Genomic DNA, 21,878 nt, shown 5'->3' on the forward strand with positions numbered 1-21,878 from the left:
AAAATGTTAATTATTGGAATTAGCTCGTAGTTTCATTAATTTGTGATTTTTAGGTCCATACAAATTAAGTCTAATACAAATTTCAACGTTTCTCGATGTTTTTACCAAAGTCTTACTTCATAGTTTCGACTCGTTTTTATTTTTTTTTGATCATGCATACCGTGCAGGTATTGTTGGATTTCGTACGGTACGTTTAAATTAAACTTTTCCAACGAACACGTGTTAATTATGCTCCAACAAACGATTAACTTTTGGACGTTGAATGTACGCATAGAAATCTCTGCGATGGTCGTGAAAAAATCGTGACATCGAATCACACTCGACATATTAATGGATAGAGTAACGCTAGCACGCAACGCTGAAGCAGTATGGATGAAAATGTTTTTGTTGCTGTTTTTTGTTTTGATAAAAATAGAAGGAAAGCAATTTCATCGATGTATTCACATCGGTGTCAGGCGTCTTTCATCCGTGAAACGCCTTTGACGTTTTTATTTCGGAACGTTATGGATTTTTATGAAATTGTAATTTCAGGAGTTTATCCGATTCGTTTGCGTGTAGGAATAAAATTTCGTAAAATGCGTTGAAAGAATAAATTCTAAACTCGATGGACTCTAGGAAGGGGTAAGACGACGATAGGAATAAAAAACTAAAGAGAGTTAAGAATTCGAAGAATCAAACAAGACTTTTTTTATTCAATTTCAAGGAAATATTCCCTCAATCGCAGACACGCAGACGGAATTCGAACTTTATTACAATATAATATCTTAATGCCCAATTTACGAATCATGCCTACAGCGATTCTTGAAATGAACTTGATAGTGAAAAAATTCATATTCTTATTAATAGGATTAATGCAATGGGTGTTTTGTGGAGGGTTGTCGCAACCCTTAAATATAATAATTCGTATTTTACCTTAAGTATTAATTAAAATTTCTCATAAATGCATAAACATCTGCAGTCTAGTGATAAAGATTCTTAAAATGAACTCCGGTACGTGGTTCGTAAGTTGAACCTTAAGACGTTCATTTTAAAAATCATTACATATATGCATTCTATTAAATTCGTACAACGAAAAATGAAGCTTTAAAATGACCCAAGTGTACATATAACTCGTCTTAGCGTGTATTTCGTTCGATTCGCTGGACGTTTATGCGTGACAGCGCCGAGCGTGTTCTACTTATTTGTCGATTCCATTCGATTACGAGTTTCCCGATCGGTCGATCGTTCGCGTTCGACTTTGCGACGGTTCATCGGAATTCAGCAGATACGTATCGTGGAAATTTTAACGACGATAACGACGGGCGGTCGTCTTACTTACGAATTCTGGCGGTACGATGGCGGCGAATACGTGGAATTGGAAATGCAGCCGCCGTTTCTGATTACGATCGGCATCGGGAACGTAACCGCCGCGTTGCGTACGACCATCATTGGGGGGATCCGTTTCTTTTTCAGATTCCTGTTTCGTGTTTTTGCGTTTTACTTTATCTTTCGTTTCTTTTTCTCTACATTTCCCTTTTTTTTTTGTTCGCTCTGTGTTCCGTGCAACATGCTCGATTTGTACACCGACGTCGCTCAGGTGTGTCGGTTACATGCAGCCCAACGGGTTGTCACGCCAAATGCACCGTGCACGCGAGGAGAAACAAGATTGTAACTGTTCGTAACATCGTCCGTCAATTCGCACTTAACGTTTCCGACGAAAACATTAAACGTTTAATCTTGGTAAGATTCGAAGGTCTCGCGGTCGATTTAAATATATTTTGATTAAAATTATTTACTTGTTCTGATTTCTCGCGATTGTAGAAGAACACAGTGACTGTTTTAAATTCATCTCTACTCGATTACCTCGCCATTTCGGTAGTATAACATTTAGAATACAAAACGAAGCTTGAAATTTGTATTTTAATCCAATAACACATCAATCTGTTCTGTAAACTCTGGTCAGAGATACGGAAACGTATCAGTTTTACATTTAATGCAAACGTAAATAAAAATGCTCGTAAATCCAATCGGAACAAGCAAAATAATTAAAAAGTACTGAATTAATTTTGCGTTGTTTCCACGCATATTGGAAACGTTTCCTTATCAATTTATCCTTCTTCGGATATAATCGTTTTAAGCGTCGCGCTAAAGGGTTTTTTCCCCCGTTTACCGAATAAATATTTTCCAACGGGCTCGGTGGTGAATCGAACGGTCAGAGTTCAAGTTTCTCAGGCGTCGTTGAATTTTTGAATAAACCCCGAATGGTAATTTAATAAGAAACCCCTGTTCGCGCGGAACACCGGGCTACTCGAGTCTCTCGGATAAAGCTCTCGCCTCCCACGCTTATTCCTTCGAAAAACCATCATCGCGGATATGTGTGGGGGAGCCTATAAAAGATGAAGAAACTAAGTCGCCGGGTATGAGCTTGTCTCAAATAGAGGGACCGTTCTCGATGACACGTTTCCTGAGCGAGAGTGAAAGAGTCTCGAGTCTCTTCCGTCGGAGGCGGCACGCGGAAATGGATCCTGATCAAAATGCATCAGTCTGCTTTTTCTGGTATCAGCACGATCGAAGGAAGGACGCGCGATGGATGGGGATGGAAAGAGAGAAGAAGGATCACGGTCGAATCGTCGTGGTACGAGTCCAGGTTGAGGCGAGAGGACGTGGCCGGGAGGATCGACGGGGGTGGAAAATGGGATGGCGGAGATCGAGAGTTACGGATCTCGAAGTGTACCGTGGGCGACAATGGGGTCCGAGGTTGAAAACTGGCAATTCCTCGGCTCGTCGAGCGGCCGAAGAAAATGGAGAAACTATTTTCGGTCGTGGAACTTCCGCCATTGTTGCGCGCCGGTTGCACAATGCGACCCTGGTCGGTTCATCGAGAACACGGTGCTCGAAATCGTTGGAATAATTCTATACGTTAACGTGGATTTTTTCATCCTGTACGTCCATCCTCGTCGTTCTTTTTGTCAGGTATGAAATACGAGGGTGTCTTAAAAAATTTCGGAAAATTGTTTCCCGCCCGATATATATCCTTGTTGATTTATCTTTTTCCGGACAGCCGAATCGAGGACGGGTAATAAAATCATTGATCCGCACTCGAAACGGTGAAAGGTAGTGTTTGCATACAAATAGTTTTCGCCCTTTTGTATGTCGGCGGTCGGTTTATAACTTGTCCATTGTTCGACCGTGTCGAATGTTCGCGCGGGGAAAAGGCTTCGTTTCTGTCGAGATTATCCGCCGTTTCATCGCGGATGTAATACCGTCGCTGGTAAACCTCACCCCGGACGTAATGCTATCGCTGAAAAATCTCGACGACAGCGAATCGTTTGACATAAATCTCATGTGACGGTGCACGGACTTGCACAGCTGCCACGCGTACGGTTCGTCCCCGTTTAATCTTATTTTGGACAACTAGACTTCGCAAAGTCAACACTGAAATATTTATGTACCGTTATTTAATGACCAGCAGGCTTGTATCAAATAATTTTGAAATTAAAACTAGAAAATTTTATCCTACAAATAAATTTATATTTCGATTATTTGTAAATTCGTTTATTTTGTTATGATTTACAGTTACATATTTACTTTTCCTATCTAGTCGGCTATAATTGTCCATGCTTTCTTAACTCTATCTATTATTTACTGTATAATTTATAATTTAGTATACAATTTCTATTTCATTTTTATTTTCACTTTTTAGTTAAAACACTTATTATCATCTTTTTAGACATATAATTTTCCTCAGATTCGAATAGTATTGATCTTACCGTGTGTTTCGAAATTTGTAATTAAACAAATGTCTGAAGAAATGAAAAAGTATATAGTTAACAAAAAGGCGTCAAAATATATATATTTCCTTAGAAACAGGGGTGGATCACAATATGCTACTTTAAAAGTTGAAGGGTTGATTAAAAACCGAAAAGTAGTTGACAAAAGTGGAAAAGCATAAGCTTCAGAATATTTATCATTTCCTTAGAAATAGGAGTGGGTTACAATATGTTACTTTAAAAGTCGAAGGGTTGATTAAAAATTGAAAAATCGTTGTCAAAAGTGGAAAAGCCTAAGCTTCAGAATATTTGTCATTTCTTTAGATGACAATATGTTACTTTAAAAGTCGAAGAGCTAATTAAAAATCGAAAAGTCGTTGGTAAAAGTGGAAAACCGTAGACTTTAGAATATTTATCATTTCCTTAGAAATAGGGGTGAGTGACATTTGCTTCGGCTTAAGCCTCTTTGTATCTATTTCGTGTTTGCTCGTGATCTCGGTAAAATCGGATAAGAGAGACACGCGCGCACAGAGTCTGTTTGATGTCGCGCTGTGCACCTCCGCAGCAAGATAGATTCATTTTCAACGTGCACCATGCCGAACTATGGGCAAACGTGTACACGCGTCACGGCATTTGGCAATTATGTGGCACCGTATTCAGCATACAACGTACCTACGTACATTATGCCCGGAGGTTACTCGGGCGAACTCTCGTGCAAGCGATAATCTAGAAACGGTATAAACGACAAACAAGGACGCAGATGTACTTCCTACGGTCCCGAGATAGTCACCACGCGAACGGACCGCGTGTTCTTTTCCAGTTTCTTTCGGAATTTCCTTCCTGGACGCCGTTAGCGGCTGATAGATCCTTAGGATAAAACGAAACGAGAATGTTAATCTGCCCCCGATCCTGCAAATACGTTTTCTTACCTTCGGGGACAGATCAATCATGCGGAGGTGCGACGATGCAAATCACCCCGGAAAATTAATATTTATCTCTCCGAATTTAACTTGATTTTCGTGAATTTTTAGTTTCTATGAAAGAAAAGTAATTTTTTTTGAAAATATATTACACCGGAAGAAGAACGTAATTAATACTGTGTAAAGGGAATGGGAAAAACTAATCAAATTCGTTAGAAAATTTTTAACCCCTCGTTATCGAGGGAGATACTATAAAAATGGTCAACGTGCGTTTATACTTCAGGTTCTAAAATCACTCGGAAATTAAACTACAATATATAGTTTTTTTTTAGCTGAAATTTAAAATAGGAAGGTCGGTTTGTTAATAACGCCTTTTAACACATTCATTTTCAATTAAGTTCAACGTCCTTATGCACTTCTTCTTTCTCATTTTTAAACTTGGAATGAACATTTAATGACCAGGCTTGCGTGATTTCTGTTCATTATTTTGTAAATTTCTTCATTTTATTTCTTACATTTCCTGTTCTCAAGAGTTTCTTTCAAGGTTTTAATAGATAACTATTATCAAAATAAATGTCATGTAACTTTTTTCTATTTGCATTATAATATTACTTTTTCTTACTTTTATTGATATTTCTCACCTTACTAACATTGCTATCATAAAAAATAAATAATTTATTTTGCATTCTTTTTTTAATTCTTACCCCTTAGTATATGGCCTTGTTTGGTATCACTGGAGAAACCACAGCAATGCGATTAAAATAATTTCATAGTAATAAATTGGAAAATACAAAAATTTTATTTTTGTTCTTTCGATGATTCGATTCGTAGTTTTAGATAAAGTGAACGCTCGTCTCGTCGAATCAGTTCTAGGACTTCGTAACAATATCGAGAGATCATTGTATTCGTTAAATCTTGATACGTCTAAAAAGTAGTGATTAAGAAAATTGAAGAGTTTCAATTTTGTGTCGTTTAAGGTTTGCTCGATATCGTAAACGAGCCACGCAAGTCTCGTTTTCTCGTCAAAGGAAACGAGCGTCGAGCAATTCTTGCACGAAGTACTTAAACACGTGGTTTCCGCGGGATACTGAGAATCTCTACTAATTAGCACCTCATCCAGGTTTTCGAGCACGCGAAAAAGTATTAGGTTGCCGTGTAATTTCTACCATCCGCGTCCCTCGTATAAACCAAGCATGTCAAACGTCCAGACCCAGTCCATTAGATTTCATGACTTGCTCGAATCGTCTACTTCCTTCGTCTTTGTTTCCAGACCTATAAAGAAGCAAAGTATTGCGATCGAGTCGGTGAAAACATTTTTTTTTACTAGAAAAACACATGTTTTCACGGGCTGTACCAATTAAGAATCTTTCGTGTTTCTTCGTCTCAAACAAACAGAGACGATCTTTATTTTAATCTTCTGTTGCCCAAAAAATTGTAAAATGTCTTATTTAGACAGCGATAGGTGTTGTAGTTTGTTTGCAAAAAATTTTCCAAGAAAGTTTAAAGAAAATTCACGCTAAAATTCCAACCTTAATCTTCTTGAGAAACCAGTAGCGATTGTTAAATGTGTAAATGTAATCTATCGATGTAGGAAACTTTTGTATCGTACAATGTAGACATCATTATAAATTACGTCGCAGAGTGATCTCTGTTAAAGGTTGAAACTGCATTAAAAAAAAGTCCATTGCTTCTTCTGGCTCACAATTCACAAATATATCCCGTATACTAAACAATAAATAAAATAAATAAACATCCTATACGAAAAAGGAGCAACTCCACGTGTGTAAATGAGCAACTGTTACAAATAACGTAGTTAAGGTTGTTTTAAAAAAAACTATTTCTTGCACGAAGAACCCAGAAGGACCAAGAGGATAATTGGTATCCGTTATTGCGACGAAAATGATAATGTCGGCTTTTTGGAAGTTTGTTCGACCAGCCAGGGCTCTGAAGGGGTTGAATCCACGCATTCGCGCATATTTCGAGGAAATATCGTGGCCCTTTCGTGGGGTCGTTGTACATCGTAGCCATTAACGGACGATAATATCGGCCGGTCATACTTGCTACAAGCTTTCTCGCTTTCCCATTATCGCGGCATCATCTGCGGGTTGGCAAACTGCAACGGGACCAAATTCGATGCATTAATTATATTCTTTCGAATAATTTAAACGCAGGCCCATTAAAGCGACACTGGCATATTTTATGGACGTTCGGTTGACCGCGAGGGGTCGAAACGAAATTTACGGTCGCCCTGGTGATGTCACGGAGAAAGTCGATCAGCCAAAATTAAACGCGCACGTCTTAAACTCGATAATTATTAAGCGAAAAATCTACGGTCGCAGAGTTTGATCGGATGGAAATTTGTATTATTATCTTCGTTTATAAAAAAATATCTACAGCGTGCCCCAGTTTCCAGATTCGCTTCGTATCGCGGAAAGAATCAGTCAGCGTCCATTCCGTACTTTCTGCGGCAACAATTAAAGTTCCCCCGTCTGAAACTCGCGAGAAGAACGCTTCTTTTTCACGGAAAACTTTAAACGTTATGAACCAGCCCCGGCGATACTCCTTTCGGAAACTCGGCGCGTTATACTTTCTCGTGGTAGATGATTTGAAAGAGTACCGGAACTGTTGTGTTCCCATTTCGTTTAAAAACCTCTGGCACTGATAGGCTGAGTAAGATCAACTCGAATTGAAAGAGTGCTGCAACAGTCTCGTTCCATTGAAATTACGTTTCACCGTGGCACGCATCGCCTGGCCTCGTTCGCTATTGTTCTTGCGTCCGGAAGTTCCACTTTGTTCGATCTAAAAAAAGAAAAAAAAAAGAAGAAGAAAGGAAAACCATTAAAATCGTGTGTGCTTCTGTAAAATTTCCTGTCGCCGTGTTACATGCTCGTCGAAGTACCTGTCGCTCCTGAAGCTGGAACGAATTCGATATTTCATTCGACAACTGGGTCGTCCAGCTGTTCAAGAGAGTTTAACGCTCTTCGCCAGGATAAACCGCAGAACAGTGCGACGCGTTATCCTAATTAATTAACCATCCGGTTGACGTTGATGCTCCAGCAGCGACTCCTTGCTAATCTTGCTGTTATTTAGACAAAACGATCGAGTAAATATCATTTTTTAATTATTTCAGGATCTTTTGGTACGTTTAAAATAACTCCACGAGCGTTTATTAGATGCGTAGATGTGAATATTATGCCAAAATCACGAACTGTGGATAATCTTAGAGGAGAAGTAGACTGGTAGATACTGTTCATAACGAGATCTGTAAGATGGTAGACATTAGGAGTATTTATAAATACAAATCAGAACCGAATTTGGTAACTTGGTACGGTTAAGTCGCATTTTGTTGGTTCATGAAAGGTAGGTTTCTTCGACTTACGAAATATCGACACGCTGGAATCGGGATAACCAGGTAGCAGGCACGATTTAATTAAGATACGGAACAATCCAGGCTGAAGAAGTCGGTCAGGTTCGATGAAAATATCGGAAAATATGAGGATTATGCCGAGCTCGGCTTCGTCATCGTCTCTGTAGTCTCCGCCGTTAGCTGGCAGCCGTTACTGGCACCGCATAATAATAACTGACATTCCCAAGATCGCGATGCAAATACCGTGGCAATAATTAAACACAGGCTGATGAAACCTGGCCGGGAAAAGAAGCGTTTCTGCGCAGACGTTTCGATCAAAACGGAGGGAAACAGCCTGGAACGCTTTGAACCTTTAATCGTTACAGGAATTCCATCCCTTTAGTAATATTTTAAGCTGAAACAGACTTTAGCTTCGGCCGTAGCAACCGTGTTATAGGAAATATTATTCATTTATTCACGGTAGAACCCTTTACTATAAATAGAAGTAATATGTAAGGAAAACAAAATGAAAATTATTGTCTCGTCAGAGCACTATACAGAACCTTGAGTGTATCTGTGTCGTTGAAGAATTTGGAAGCTCTATGAACGAGTCCCAGAGAGCTGAGGATATGTGAAATAATTTTTTCATAATGTACTTTGAAAGATAAATTAGAAGAGAAAGTATTACCAATGTTTTTAACACGATTCAGTTAGTAAAATATCATTTGGAGTATAGTTATAAATTATTTTTCTTATCTGACAATATGACATTTATCTAAAGGGGCAATGTATTTAACAAACACCATTCCTGAAGCTGATTATAGATAAATCTTAAGATCGTCGAACAATATTAGCACAAAATTAATTTTCAAATAAGAATAGCTTAGAGAGTCTTTTTGCTATTCGTAATTTTAAAAACAAAAATGAGTTCTAGAATCTAGAGTTCATGTGCAAAAAATGAATCTAAATCCTTTTTTCAACGAGGTTCGAAAATTTTTGGACGAAAGGTTGGACTATTTCCAGCGAGAAAATTTGCCGCGTCCTAAATTGATATCGCGAGAGTCAGCAACAACGTTAGTAACTTTCGGTTAGAAGTTTTGACTATCAAAAGCGCGACAAATTGATGCGTTTTAAACTAATAACGGGAAAGTTCTGCAACAACGTTCGCTAGTTTTGCCTGTGACACGGGACGCATTTCGACTAATGGGAATGGCGTCCAATCCTTTGTCAGTTTTCTCACTGTCGATGGGATCTATCTGCATCGACAGTCGTTGATACTTTATTGTGCCTTTGACAGGTTGCTCGCGTTTTCTCTGTTCGAAACAAACGCGTGGGTGAAAAGTCAGAGACGAGCAAAATTTTTATCCTGACAACCATCCTGCAACAAAGGGTTTAACGAATCTTTTTCATTGTTTCCGTCGATCGCTGAAGAATAGGAATCAATGTGAAATACCTTCTCCCCATTTTCCTACGGTCGACAACAAATTTAATAATAATTTGAATTATCTTCTTCAAGGGGGAGTTTCATCCCTTACACACCGATTGAAATAAAAATTAGATTTACTTTTCCACGAATATTAAAAGAATCATGAAACTTTCTGTTCGAGTATCTTTCAGTGATTTTCCAACAACCCTAATTCGATGGCCACGTTAAGATACCAGTGTGCAAATTCTCCGCGATTAAGCTGGTAGTTTATGATCGTAACAGACATTCGCGGGGTCGCAATGCAAATATCACGGCGATAATTAAACACAGCGGCGCTGATGAAACGTGCCCAGAAAAAGAAGCGCGTTCCGCATGAATGTTTTGGTCAACGGAAGAGAAACAGCGAGGAGCGCTTTGAACCTTTAATCATTACGAACCCGCCGGCGGTCGCGAAAAAGATAAATTCACCGCGGCGGGATGAAACTGGCAGCGCGCACGAATGCGTAATATCGTGTTTTATAAACCCTTTAATTGCCTCGTTCGGACACGTACGTCCAGCGTAAAGTCTGTTTTATTTATCCGTACGTATCCGATGTCACGTTCTCGGAGGCGTGCGAAATTGCGATGATTAAAATATACTTGCCGGGACCGCCGCCCGGTTTCCCGAGCACTCTTTTCTTTCGTCCGTTTTTTCTACTCTGTTTCATTAACCCGGAAGGAGCGCTGCACGCGCGGAGATAACGAATAGAGGCTTTTCAGAATTTGTTTAATTAAATTCTCGCGGAATATATACGATACGCGCGCGCGCGCGCGATTACCGTCCTTTATTATTTCTTCGCCCGCGTCGATCGCGCGTTTACTCGGTCCATTACTCGGTTAGGCACCAAAACACAATCGCATATTGTAAATTTATTAAATTATACATATAAAATTTGATTTAAAAAATATTCCTTTCTTTCGTTTAAAAATTAATACCTATATCACAATATGTATTAATCTAAAATTAATATTTATATTATTTTTTAAACGAGAGAAAGGAATATTTTTTAAATCAAAAGTCTCTGAAAAAGTTGACCAAAAATCGTTATTTTTTAAATTTTATTTATTCATTATACGAGTGAGAATCCTAGTGTACAAGAGAAATATGCACAGAACAAAATAGAAATTTGAAATTTATAATTTAATTATAAATTGCGAACCTGTTGTTTGAACGAGGAAATTTTGTACGAGCTGTTTGTGTGTTCGAAGGCTGTTATAGCGAGTTTTATCGAAACTATTTAAATATTCCTTCGACCGGGATCGATTCGATGCTTTCGACAATGAACACCGGCACCATTAGTATCCCTCGTTCCTGATCAAAGCGGGCATACCTTCACGAGATTAGCGCGAACTTGCACTTTGGCTTTGTATCGCGACAGGGAGGATGCAGACGTTACGTTCGAAGACAGGCTGCCACAATAGTTTGCAACGTTATACATATAATTAATTCTCCGTTGTTCCAGTCGGCGCCATGTACGTGTGCATGCTGTACGCCATTCTGTTCCTGAAGCTATGGTCGTACGTGCAAGTCAACATGTGGTGTCGATTGTGCAGCAGAAGAAAACCGACGATCCAAGGGAGAATACGACGCCAGTCTCTATCGTACAATAATCTTCAATGTGAGTAGATAATGTTTATACTTTTTCAAGTAACCGCGCAAATATTAAAAACGAGGATTGCATGGACCTTTTAAAATCCATAAAACCCATCTGTTTAATTTTTCCTACGTGTTCGATCGAACTCAACGGCACAAATCATGAGTTTATATCGCATATAAAATCGATGGTGACGAGTACACGCACTTTCAGCGCGTGTTCGTCGTCGTTGAAATCCCCTCGGTCGCCTTTGAAGCGTCCGGGGCATATAATTATCGCCGTAAACTTCCCTCGACGTTCGAATCGTTTGGGCGATTATTTTACCAAGCTTAGGAAAGGATTTAATATTTGCTCTTCGTTGCGTTGTGTTTTCGTGACGAACTCCGGCCAAAGTGCATTGAAATATCAATAGCTTTCGAATGTGTTGGTTCGAATTGGTCGAAACTTTAATGGTACAGTAATGATTTTTAAAATGAGTATCGCTCCGGGGTTGGCATGGTCATTTTTTGTACAGGAGCTTGTTATCTTTGATGCTTCACTAACTTTAAGGGGGATCCCTCCAGTTGGGAAGGATAGAAATGCTCAACTTACGAATCACGTTCATTTTAAGAATCATCACTACATACACTTCGATTCGTAAACGTGTAATAACAAAGGGGACGATTAAATGTTGAAGTCTACAGCTGGTGCATAAACTTTGAATCGCGTTTAGTGTTCATTTTAAGAATCATTACTATATATTCGATTCGTAAACGTGTAACAACACGAAGGACGATTTAATAGGAAAGTCTACACTTTTTATGTACAATGTATCGCACGATTGCATAAATTTTAAACTGCCTCTGAGGTTCATTTTACGAACTATTACTATACAGGGTGTTCGGCTACCCCTGGGAAAAATTTGAATGGAAGATTCTAGAGGCCAAAATAGGACGAAAATCAAGAATACCAATTTGTTGATGGAGGCTTCGTTAAAAAGTTATTAACGTTTAAAGTTCCACCCATTCTGAATTTTTTTCTCGAAAATGCGCAGGATTTCGGGGGTATGTCTATTCACCAAAAATGATTGTAATTGACCCCTTCAACTAAAAATAATTTTTTTAGGACGATTTGAAATTTTTTAATTTTGTCGAGAAATTTCACACCTTCTCAAATTCTTTTCTAGGTAAATGCGTAGGACTTCGGGGATATGTCTATTCACCAAAAATAATTGTAATTAAGCCTTGCAACCGAAAATAATTTTTCCAGAACGATCTGAAATTTTTTAATTTAATTGTTAATAACTCTTTAACGAAGCCTCCATCAACAAATTGGTATTCTTGATTTTCGTCTTATTTTGGCCTCTAGAATCTCCCATTAAAATTTTTCCCAGGGGTGGCCGAACACCCTGTATATTCAATTCGTAAACGTGTAACAATACGAAGAACGATTCGGTATGAAAGTCTACAGTTTCTATGCACAATGTATCACACGATTGCATTTTTGAATTGCGTCTGGGGTTCACTTTAAGAAATATTACTGTAGACGGTTCGTACGTAAGATTATCGATGTAAAATAACGCTTACAGCATCGGTAACAGAAATTCAATCCGGTGATTTATCGGATATACTGCGTATTTCCGGTCGCGTTCGAGAACACACTTCGTTCGAGTTTATCGTCGCATAATAACGCTCGGGGAACGCGTTCGTTTCGCCCGGCGACGTCAATTTATCGCTGCGAATGCACGGGAAACGTTATTTTCCAATGCATGTAACGAGCGCAGGAGTATTTTCGATACACGCATTACGCATTCCCTTTACATCGTTCCGTGCTTTAACGCGGCGTCCTCTAATTTAGCACGAATCCTGAAAAATGTTACCCAGGGACGACTGTATGATATTTTTCCTGGATCCCGTCCTATGACGTTGCTACGCGCTTTGCGAATATTTCTCGTAAACGATCCTATCCCGCGTATTGCGTTTAACAATGAAAGAATACCGTGTTTCTGGCTGTAAAAAATTGACCGAACTTTCCGTTAAAAAATTATTATCATTTATTGACGGATAAAAATCATGCGGCGCGTGTAAATTCATTTATTGGTAACAACAACGTACAGTATTTCGAGTTAAATGCGATACGAACGAATCGGCTCGGGATAAAAATCGGTGACCAAAATATGCTGCGAATCGGATCTGTACGTGGGCGTTAATTTAAAAAATTTTTAAGCTTCCTAGAATCAAAATTAAAATCAAATTTATAGAGAAAACAGTTGAACTACTATTGTTCACTGTAATTCTGTACAGTATCTCCGTTTTCTAAAACTGCCTTTTGATAATCGATCCTCATCTATTTTTGGTCGTAAGTTTTCCATTTCAGAATGAAATTATTTGAAATTTTGTCTAGCATTGGCGCATATCAGTTAGAGGTAAACAGTTGTTGGCCACCTACTAGTGACTATTATATTTTTCTAGAACTGTTTATGTTGATTTTATTTTCAAATATACTAAATTAAAATTAATATTTCATGATTTAAGTGGCATTGTACCTCAAACTTTAATGGGTACCATGGGTGAAAATTGGCACTTGCTTGACTTTATGATGTATCGTTTTTTCAGTTAAATTTTACTGTATTTTGTTTTCAAATATACTAAATTAAAATTAATATTTCATAATTTAAGTGACATCCTTTCTCAATCCTTAATGGGTACCATGAATGAAAATTGACTCTTGCTTTATCTCTATGATGTATCGTTTTTTCAGTTAAATTATACTGTATTTTATTTTCAAGTTTGCTAAATTAAAATTAATATTTCATAATTTAAGCGACATCCTTTCTCAATCCTTAATGGTTACCATGAATGAAAATTGACTCTCGCTTTATCTTTATGATGTACCGTTAAATTTTACTGAATTTAATTTTCAGATAAACTTGTGTTTCCAAAAGAATATAATTTTCATTTTATTTCCAATACTAAAATTATAGTGTGTGGATGAAAATTCACCCATACTACCATTAGTGTAACAGTAAAATATCATACACCAATTAAGGGTGGATCAATCTCTGTTTACCCCTCTGGTTGTCCATAAAATTTTACTCAGCTTTTGTCCATCGACGAACGTAATCAAGGGAAAAGAAGTTGTTGGCCTTATCCGCGTCGCCAACAATTGCAACGAGGCGGAACGCGCGAAAGAAATCTGAGATTGCTCGAAATCCGCGTCGAATCGCAGTAAAGGAGGGGGCGTTTAATAAATTCGTTCGTCCAGGCAAGAAGACGGATCGTAAATATTCGTCACGCGCGTTAGACACTGACACGCATGTTCTCGCTCGCTATGTACACGCGTCCTTTGAGCCGGTAATCCACTTGCTCGTGTACGAGGTATTTGTTCTGTTCCTAAAGGTGCATACACACTGTCGCGGCTGGCCACGACGCGTGTGCACGCCCCTCGATCTCCGCCGCGGTAGAAGAGGCGAATAATTTCCACCCAATTTAAACTCCCGATCAGCCTCGCCTCTGTTTCCGGATATTGAGCGCACGGGGGGTGCCGGGTGTATCGATTATTCAGACCTGGTAAAGTCAAATTATACGAGCGACCTTTCCCCAATAAACTCACCGCATTGAATATTAACGCTTCCAGTCTGCTCTCTCGCACCCGTGTCGAGAATCGTGTAGCGCTGCTAGGACCGCATGTATCATTCTGACGCGTTATGGCCCTCTTTCGCGCAGTGGAAATCTGTTATATAACACTTCTGGTTCCTTGGAGCCGTTTTAAAGGAGCCTCGAGGGCTGTAGAAAGTACTCGAGGAAAGATCAATCAGGGAATATGACTTTCCTCCAACGTTACTGGCATAAATACTCCGCTATCTCAAAGCTGTGCTCCCTGCACGTCGAGAATCCATAGCGCGGAATAACGGATCGCCAGTATTATTAATATACAATAATTACATTCTATTAAATTTATTTCTGTATGGTCGCAGTATCAAAACAGTGTCAACACCCAAATGCTCGAAACGTTTCACGAGCGCCAGAACGTTAAATAACTCTGCATTAGAATAGGAACTGTCTAGTTTCCTATAGCACCAGTGCTTTTAGTTTGAAACGAGGCAAAGTCAAAGGGTTCAAATGTAAGCTTTGAGGGTTAGGTGCTGCGGAACAAGCTGTATTTTAACCAAACTGTCGGAAACAATTATTGAATATTCATACGCGATCAACAAAGCCAATAGTAAATTCAAAGTCCCTTTCTCAAGTTTCGGTTGGTCGGTGGGTCTCGTTCAGTTTTCCTAAAGTTTGCACGATAACCTACTTAAATTGACGATAGAAGCGAAAAGGTTATGTGGCGAGTTTTACTGCACACACCACCAGAGGGTTACGCTGTTGTCTTTCTCACAAGTACTTAAACATCCATCTGTTCCTACATATACACTCCTCTATTGACCATTCAAACAGTCGTTTTCTTCGTAGATCTTTTTAAATCTTTTCTGCAACATTAGTTAAAATAATTGGAACAAGTAGTAATATAACGTCAACACATTGCCACCCTATGTTTTCTGATGCAGGAAAAATAAAATGACATTTCTTTCGTCTGGTTTTAATGTTTGGGGTATGAAGAATAACTCTCTAAGATATTGAAGTAAAATTCGCAAAAATGACAAAGTTACAAAAGTTAGTTAAAAACCGAATACAATATTTTTATATCGACGAAATTAAAAAATTTCAAATCGTTCTGAAAAAATTATTTCTGGTTTCAGGGATCAATTACAATTCGAGAAAAAAATTCCTCGCCGAAAATATAATTTCTGGCCAGAAATGTTTGTCCAAAATTAGATGCGAATCTTTAAAATGTCATAACTCCTGAACCGATTGGACGATTTTAATGTTTAAACAAGCAAACTACGCGTATTTTGATGGAGAATATGTAGAAATTGCAAAAATATTCGAAAAGTTGATCCTTGACACCGTAAAATGAGAAAACCCCCATAAAAGTGGTATAATTTTCAAACTGCCATAACTCTTACAATAGTGAATATATTTCAATGAAACTTTTTTCTGACGTAGAGCTCATAGGTACCTACAAAAAAGTATTAGACAACTTTTCTGTAGGGCGTCAAACAAAATTATTAAAAATGAAAAACGAATTTTTAAGAAAAATCGATAGGGGGTAGGTGCCTAAATTTTTCGGCGAAAAAAAAAATTTCAAATCATTCTAAAAAAATTATTTTCAGTTGCAAGGATCAAATACAATCATTTTTGGTCAATACATACACTCTCGAAATCCTACGCACTTTCGAGAAAAAAATTCTTCATTTAAATATAATTTCTGGCCAGAAATGCTTCCTCGAAATTTCATGCAAATCTTTAAAACATCATAACTCCTGAACAGATTGGACGATTTTAATGTTTAAAAAGCCAAACGACGCATATTTTAGTGTAGAATATGTAGAAATTGTAAAAATATTCAAAAAGTTGTTCCTTGACCTCGCAAAATGAGAAAAACCCCATAAAAATGATCTAATTTTCAAACAGCCATAACTCTTACAGTAGTGAATATATTTCAATGAAATTTTTTTCTGAACTAGTGCTCATGGGTACCTACAAAAAAGTATTAGACAACTTTTCTGTAGAGCGTCAAACAAAATTACTAAAAATGAAAAACGAATTTTTAAGAAAAATCGACGGGGGTAGGTGCCTAAATTTTTCGACGAAAAAAAAAAATTTCAAATCGTTCTAAAAAAATTATTTTCAGTTGCAGGGGTCAATTACAATAATTTTTGGTCAATACATACACCCTCGAAATCCTACGCACTTTCGAGAAAAAAATTCTTTACCGAAAATATAATGTCTGACCAGAAAGGAATGTTCTACCGAAATTTCATGCGTATGTTCAAAACATCATAACTCCTGATCGGATCGGAGGATTTTAATAATTCAAAATGCAAACAACGCGTATTTTGATGAAGTATATTTAGAAATTCTAAGACTGTGATGAAGTCTAAAGGCCATATTTAATGATTTTAGATTTCCAATGAAATGAATCGATTGACCGCCAATTTTGAACCGTACAGCTTTCATTGCGTTAAGAGCAATAAAATTTCTGTAATTTCTTTTCCTATCTCAATTCCTCTTGTGTTTGTAATGACTGAAAATGGTTGAAAATGGTAATGGGGCTCTGGATCTCCAGAAAAATAGGCCGAAAAAGAACATTGGATGTAAGGCCTACTGGTAAATCTCGTCTGTGGTATACATATATACACTCCTCGACCGACCATTCAGTATCCTCCAGCGTCTCTGGAACGCTTCCCTCTTCTTTGCTATTCTTTCCTCCTGTGTTATACTGTTCGCTTCTCCCTACAACATCTTCCCTCGCAATTCTTATCGAATATAGCGGAAGGGCTGCATGCGCGGCCTTTAGGTCGCAAGTTCCAACGCGAATCCATAGAACATCCCAAAAGTTTGACGACAGTCTATAGGCAGATGCGAGCAGAGAGAGAAGTCACACAGTTGCCGTGGCTGTTTGCAAATTCGGTTCGAGTCCATTTCGTCCTATCAGAGGGCGCTCCACCCCCTCCGCGTCCCATCGTTTCCTGAGTTCTTGTTCACGGTCGAGGCTCGTTAATCAATGCCAAGATAATATGGGAGGAAGACATAATGGGGTATGCATGCGAATGGTGCATCGCGTAGTTGATACCTTACCCCCGGAAGTTCGTGGAGCAGATGTTGAGGGATGGTCGAATCGTAAGTATCGCGAGGTCGAGGGGGAGGGGAGGGATAATGTAGTCGTTCGAACGGTTCGGAGGCCTCTTCCCCCTCCCTGGAATTCTCATTGACCGAAACGTGCCTCGGTTTTCCCATCCTGGAGTATACAATTTGTTCCTCGACGACGCGCAAAACAAAAGAGATCGCCGAAGAACGTCAGGTGGCGAAGAATAATTGAATGATTGTTAATTCCGTGCTCGACCGATCCGCGTTCCATCGCTCTTGGATCGCGCTGCAACACCGTGACGGAGTATAAAAAGCACCGCGGGGTAATACGATTATCGAAATTCGATGGGTCGCTTCGGTTGCGCCGTGCAGGGATGCACGCGCGATCGATCCGGTTCCGATCGATTCTCTCGATCGACGTGCGTTGCTTGCTCTCGTAGTCGTTTCCCTGGCCGAAACCACAAGCGCGTATAATCTTCTCCGTATCGTTATGTCCGTGTAATTTTCGTCGTCCCCTTTTCCACCCCCTCTTGCATCCTCGAAACACCGTCGTATTATTGCGTTTCGCGTAATGACGCCGACTTTTCTCGACGCACCCGTCCAAGGGGCCTCTTTCCTCGAAGCTTCTTTTTATTTTATTTTATTCCTTAGTGTATATCCATTTGAGCGTATAATTATATTACGCGAAGTCACAGAGGTACCAATCGATTAATTACTTGTTGACTAGTTTATGTGGGATGACTAAAGACTTCTTTCCATGTCGAGTTCGTCAGATCGATTCGTCGGTAAATCGAGTTCGTCGTACCCCTCCTCTCTTGCGTAACTTTCAATAAGCAATCTCGTTTAACGTCTCTCTTAGTCCGGTGCAAAGGGAAAGTCCTTTCGGCCGCGGGGCAGTCACGAACGAACCCATACGCCCACGCAACAACAAACCCTGGAACGGACCGTGCTGAGATGCAAAGTTATGGTTCCCGCGTGCCACGATATCGTTCGAGTCGATAACGTTTCACACTGTCGAAGACACTTCTCTTTCGAGGTGATCCTAAATATTTCTTGATCAACGCGATTCAAGCTTCTTTCTTTCACTGGCTATTTCGAAAGAGTAGATTGCATAAGTTTTCTTCGTCGTATCCGGTTGTCACGTTTAATTCAGATTTGCAGCAATGTTTTCCAAGTTCTAGCTCGTAATACGAGGAATAAACGAAGGACACGCGTTACGGCATACTTTATGACAAAATGCAACGTAGAATAAAAACTGAGAGTATGATTTAGACGACTGGTGCGCATCAGACAACTCGTAAAGCTGTCTAGTTGTTAATATCCGTATTTGGCTGTCGCGTCTCTCGACGTTACTCAAAATCCCCATCGTTTACAGTTTCAAATATTAGTAGGATGTTAAATGCGGTGTCATGTATCATGCTCGCTGGTAGAAAGAGAGAGAGATGGAGGTCTAATGCCACTGTCGGACGAATTTCCCATCTAATTTATTACTCCGTTGACGTCCAACCTTTCATGCTCCAAGTTCGTTGAGGCACCAACGCGTCTGAAATCTTCTTACGTGCCGGTATCGTGAGCACCGCAGCCCTGCATGGGAACCCGACAAGTTCGTACCCACGCCTGTTCTCTGGGAGGGTAGTTTCGAGACGGATGCGACAGGATCGAGGAAGGATTTCGTTCGCGAAAGTAATTTGTATTTTTTTCAATAGCGTTCGTGATGTCCGCGAAAAGAGCCTCCTGGTGTTCGACGTAATTTCGCCTTTGTGCCATGAGACATTCTGGCAGCTCATGAATCGCATCGGAAAAATTATTCAAACGCATTTTGAATCGAAAAAGCACATCTCTATTCGTCGAACGAATTTACTTCGAACGCGTATTTTTACTCATTACTTCTCGAATTAATTTACTTTCATATTATTATCCGATATTCTAATCGAATCGAATTGATAGAATGTTATATTTTCTGCATTTTATAAGAAACATTAATAATCTGAAATTGATTTTAACATTATAATTCAAATATCTTCTAAACTAACGATTTTTTAATATAAATTGTTTAACACTTTTTTGTAAAGAACATCAAGGTGTACAGTGACCGGCATAATAAAGTGACCATCCTATATCGTATCGTAGAATATAATAAAACTAATGTTTTTAATGAAAAAAGATGCTATTATTGGGATTTTTTGAAAGGTTTACTGTCACACCAAAGGTTTGTTACAAAATTTGAAAGAGTATTTGCAGTAACAAGAACCTATAACATTATTTTAACAAAACAGACATTTTCATATGTGACAAAAAAGAAGTGACCGCCTTAGAATTTGTAGCCTCTTCACTTAATCTCGATGTGTAAATACGATGTACTGCGCGTAAAGTATAAACAACACCGTGACCTGTGACTAACAGTTAATTGTTTACATGTCAAACGAAGCCTAGGAGAAAACTAGTACCGTCAAAATATGTCTCTGTCGAAATCAATTCGACTTTGTCCGAAGCATTATTTGCTTCGGTGTAATAATAACGACGAAAAGCGAGGTGGTAATTAAGTTTGGTGCACCACCCTGTATATCGTAACGTTTCGCGACAGTTAGGAAGAGGTGGACGTAAATAAAACGGCGCGAGAACGGAGAGCGCGTCGGCGAAGAACGAGGAAGACCATAGAGGAGGCCAAAGGCGGAAGGATCGCAAAGCGAACGGGAAATCTCACAAATTAAGCTTGAGCTGTACAAGAGGACGAAGCTTTCCCAACCGATAGGATTGGCTGCAATCTTCGACAAGGCAATCCGGCAGACTCGTAAATTTCCTGGAACAGTGCGAACCGAGCCTAACAGACCCCGAGTGTCTCGATACCAGTTGGCCACAATTTCCCGACGACATGGAGATCTAATTCTGGCAATTTATTTGTCCGATAAACTGAAGGTGTTTTCATCGGATCCTCGAAACGCCGGTGATCCATTAGCCAAGGACGTTTCCAATCCTAGTCGTTGCGTCGTTTGCAGAACATTTTCTCGGTAAATTCTCTCGTGGATCCGCGACCAGTTAGTTTAAACTATTAGCAAACATCGATTCGTATGGTGGTTGGAGTCAGGGTCGACACGAAACTGCTTTCACGCCCGTTCCGGGCATCGATTATTTACGGTAATATTCTGAAAGCTGAAATATCTAAAGTGTTCATAAATTGTCTGAAGTCATAGTCCAACGAGACACTACTGTACGAAGCCTTGGAAACAAATTTAAAATCCAATCACTTGAAAACATTTATTTATCGAATGTGATTTCTAGCGTTTAAATCCGACGAATAACTGGAACGTATGAAATTCTATTCTGACCAAAGATGGCCATTTCGAACGAGGGTGAGCAATTGCACATTATTGGGGAAGGGTTTTCGACCTAGAGAGAGCTAAACAAGCAACGGACGTCGAATATGTATCGCAAGTGGGACCAAAAATGAATATTCCGTGGTTTTAAACTTAACGTATTCTACAACCCTTAGAAAATGGCTCGTTCGAGGATTGTCCGATTACTTTTTCACCTGTTGAATTTGCTCGACCGATACCGATCGACTGTGACAACCGCGAAATGCACCGCGATCGAAGATCGAATATTAGAAATTCCTCTCGCATTTTTATCTGCGTGGAATCCTTGCGATATCGCGGCTTCTCGCGCGACGCGTCGCATTAAATTCGTGCGTCGCGAACAGGAGAATTCCGTGCCCGGTATCGAGTACGGGGTCGGGACGACGAAAACATCGTTGGAAGGGAGAAATAAATGAAGCAGCGAAACGAAAGAAAGAAAAGGGAAGAGGACGGGGTAGTCGACGAACGAAAAAGAGGCAGCTTGGAATTTAATTTGGACGAATTCTTCGGCACTTATTACGGGGGTCCAGAGAGGCATGGAACGTCGCCAGGCGTCGTTCGAACTGTCCGTCGTCCCGACGGTGGCTCGCGAACGGGACGTCGATTTCTGGCGTTCGAAAACAGCATCGACGGGCCGACATTCAACGTCGCGACGAGTCAGGCGGATGGGCACCATCGGCCTGTTCCACGGGGCTCTCGGTAACAGCCGGCGCAACTGAGCTTATTTGAATTCCAGATTGGATTATCTGTCGGATTTGGATAAATGAGGGGAT

The 21,878-nt window shown here is 39.5% G+C and overlaps 1 protein-coding gene across 2 annotated transcripts in view; it reads left to right on the forward strand.

Moving 5' to 3' along the window:
* Mdy (diacylglycerol O-acyltransferase) overlaps nt 1-21,878 on the forward strand; it is a 126,144-nt gene that overhangs the window by 66,346 nt on the left and 37,920 nt on the right. For both annotated transcript variants that reach the window (XM_076769558.1, XM_076769557.1), the window contains exon 6: nt 10,944-11,099. In XM_076769558.1, the coding sequence (XP_076625673.1) occupies nt 10,944-11,099 (156 nt within the window). The remainder of the gene's footprint in view (nt 1-10,943; nt 11,100-21,878) is intronic.

Source organism: Colletes latitarsis, chromosome 7 (assembly GCF_051014445.1).
Source record: "Colletes latitarsis isolate SP2378_abdomen chromosome 7, iyColLati1, whole genome shotgun sequence".
In the NCBI taxonomy this organism is placed as follows: domain Eukaryota; kingdom Metazoa; phylum Arthropoda; class Insecta; order Hymenoptera; family Colletidae; genus Colletes; species Colletes latitarsis.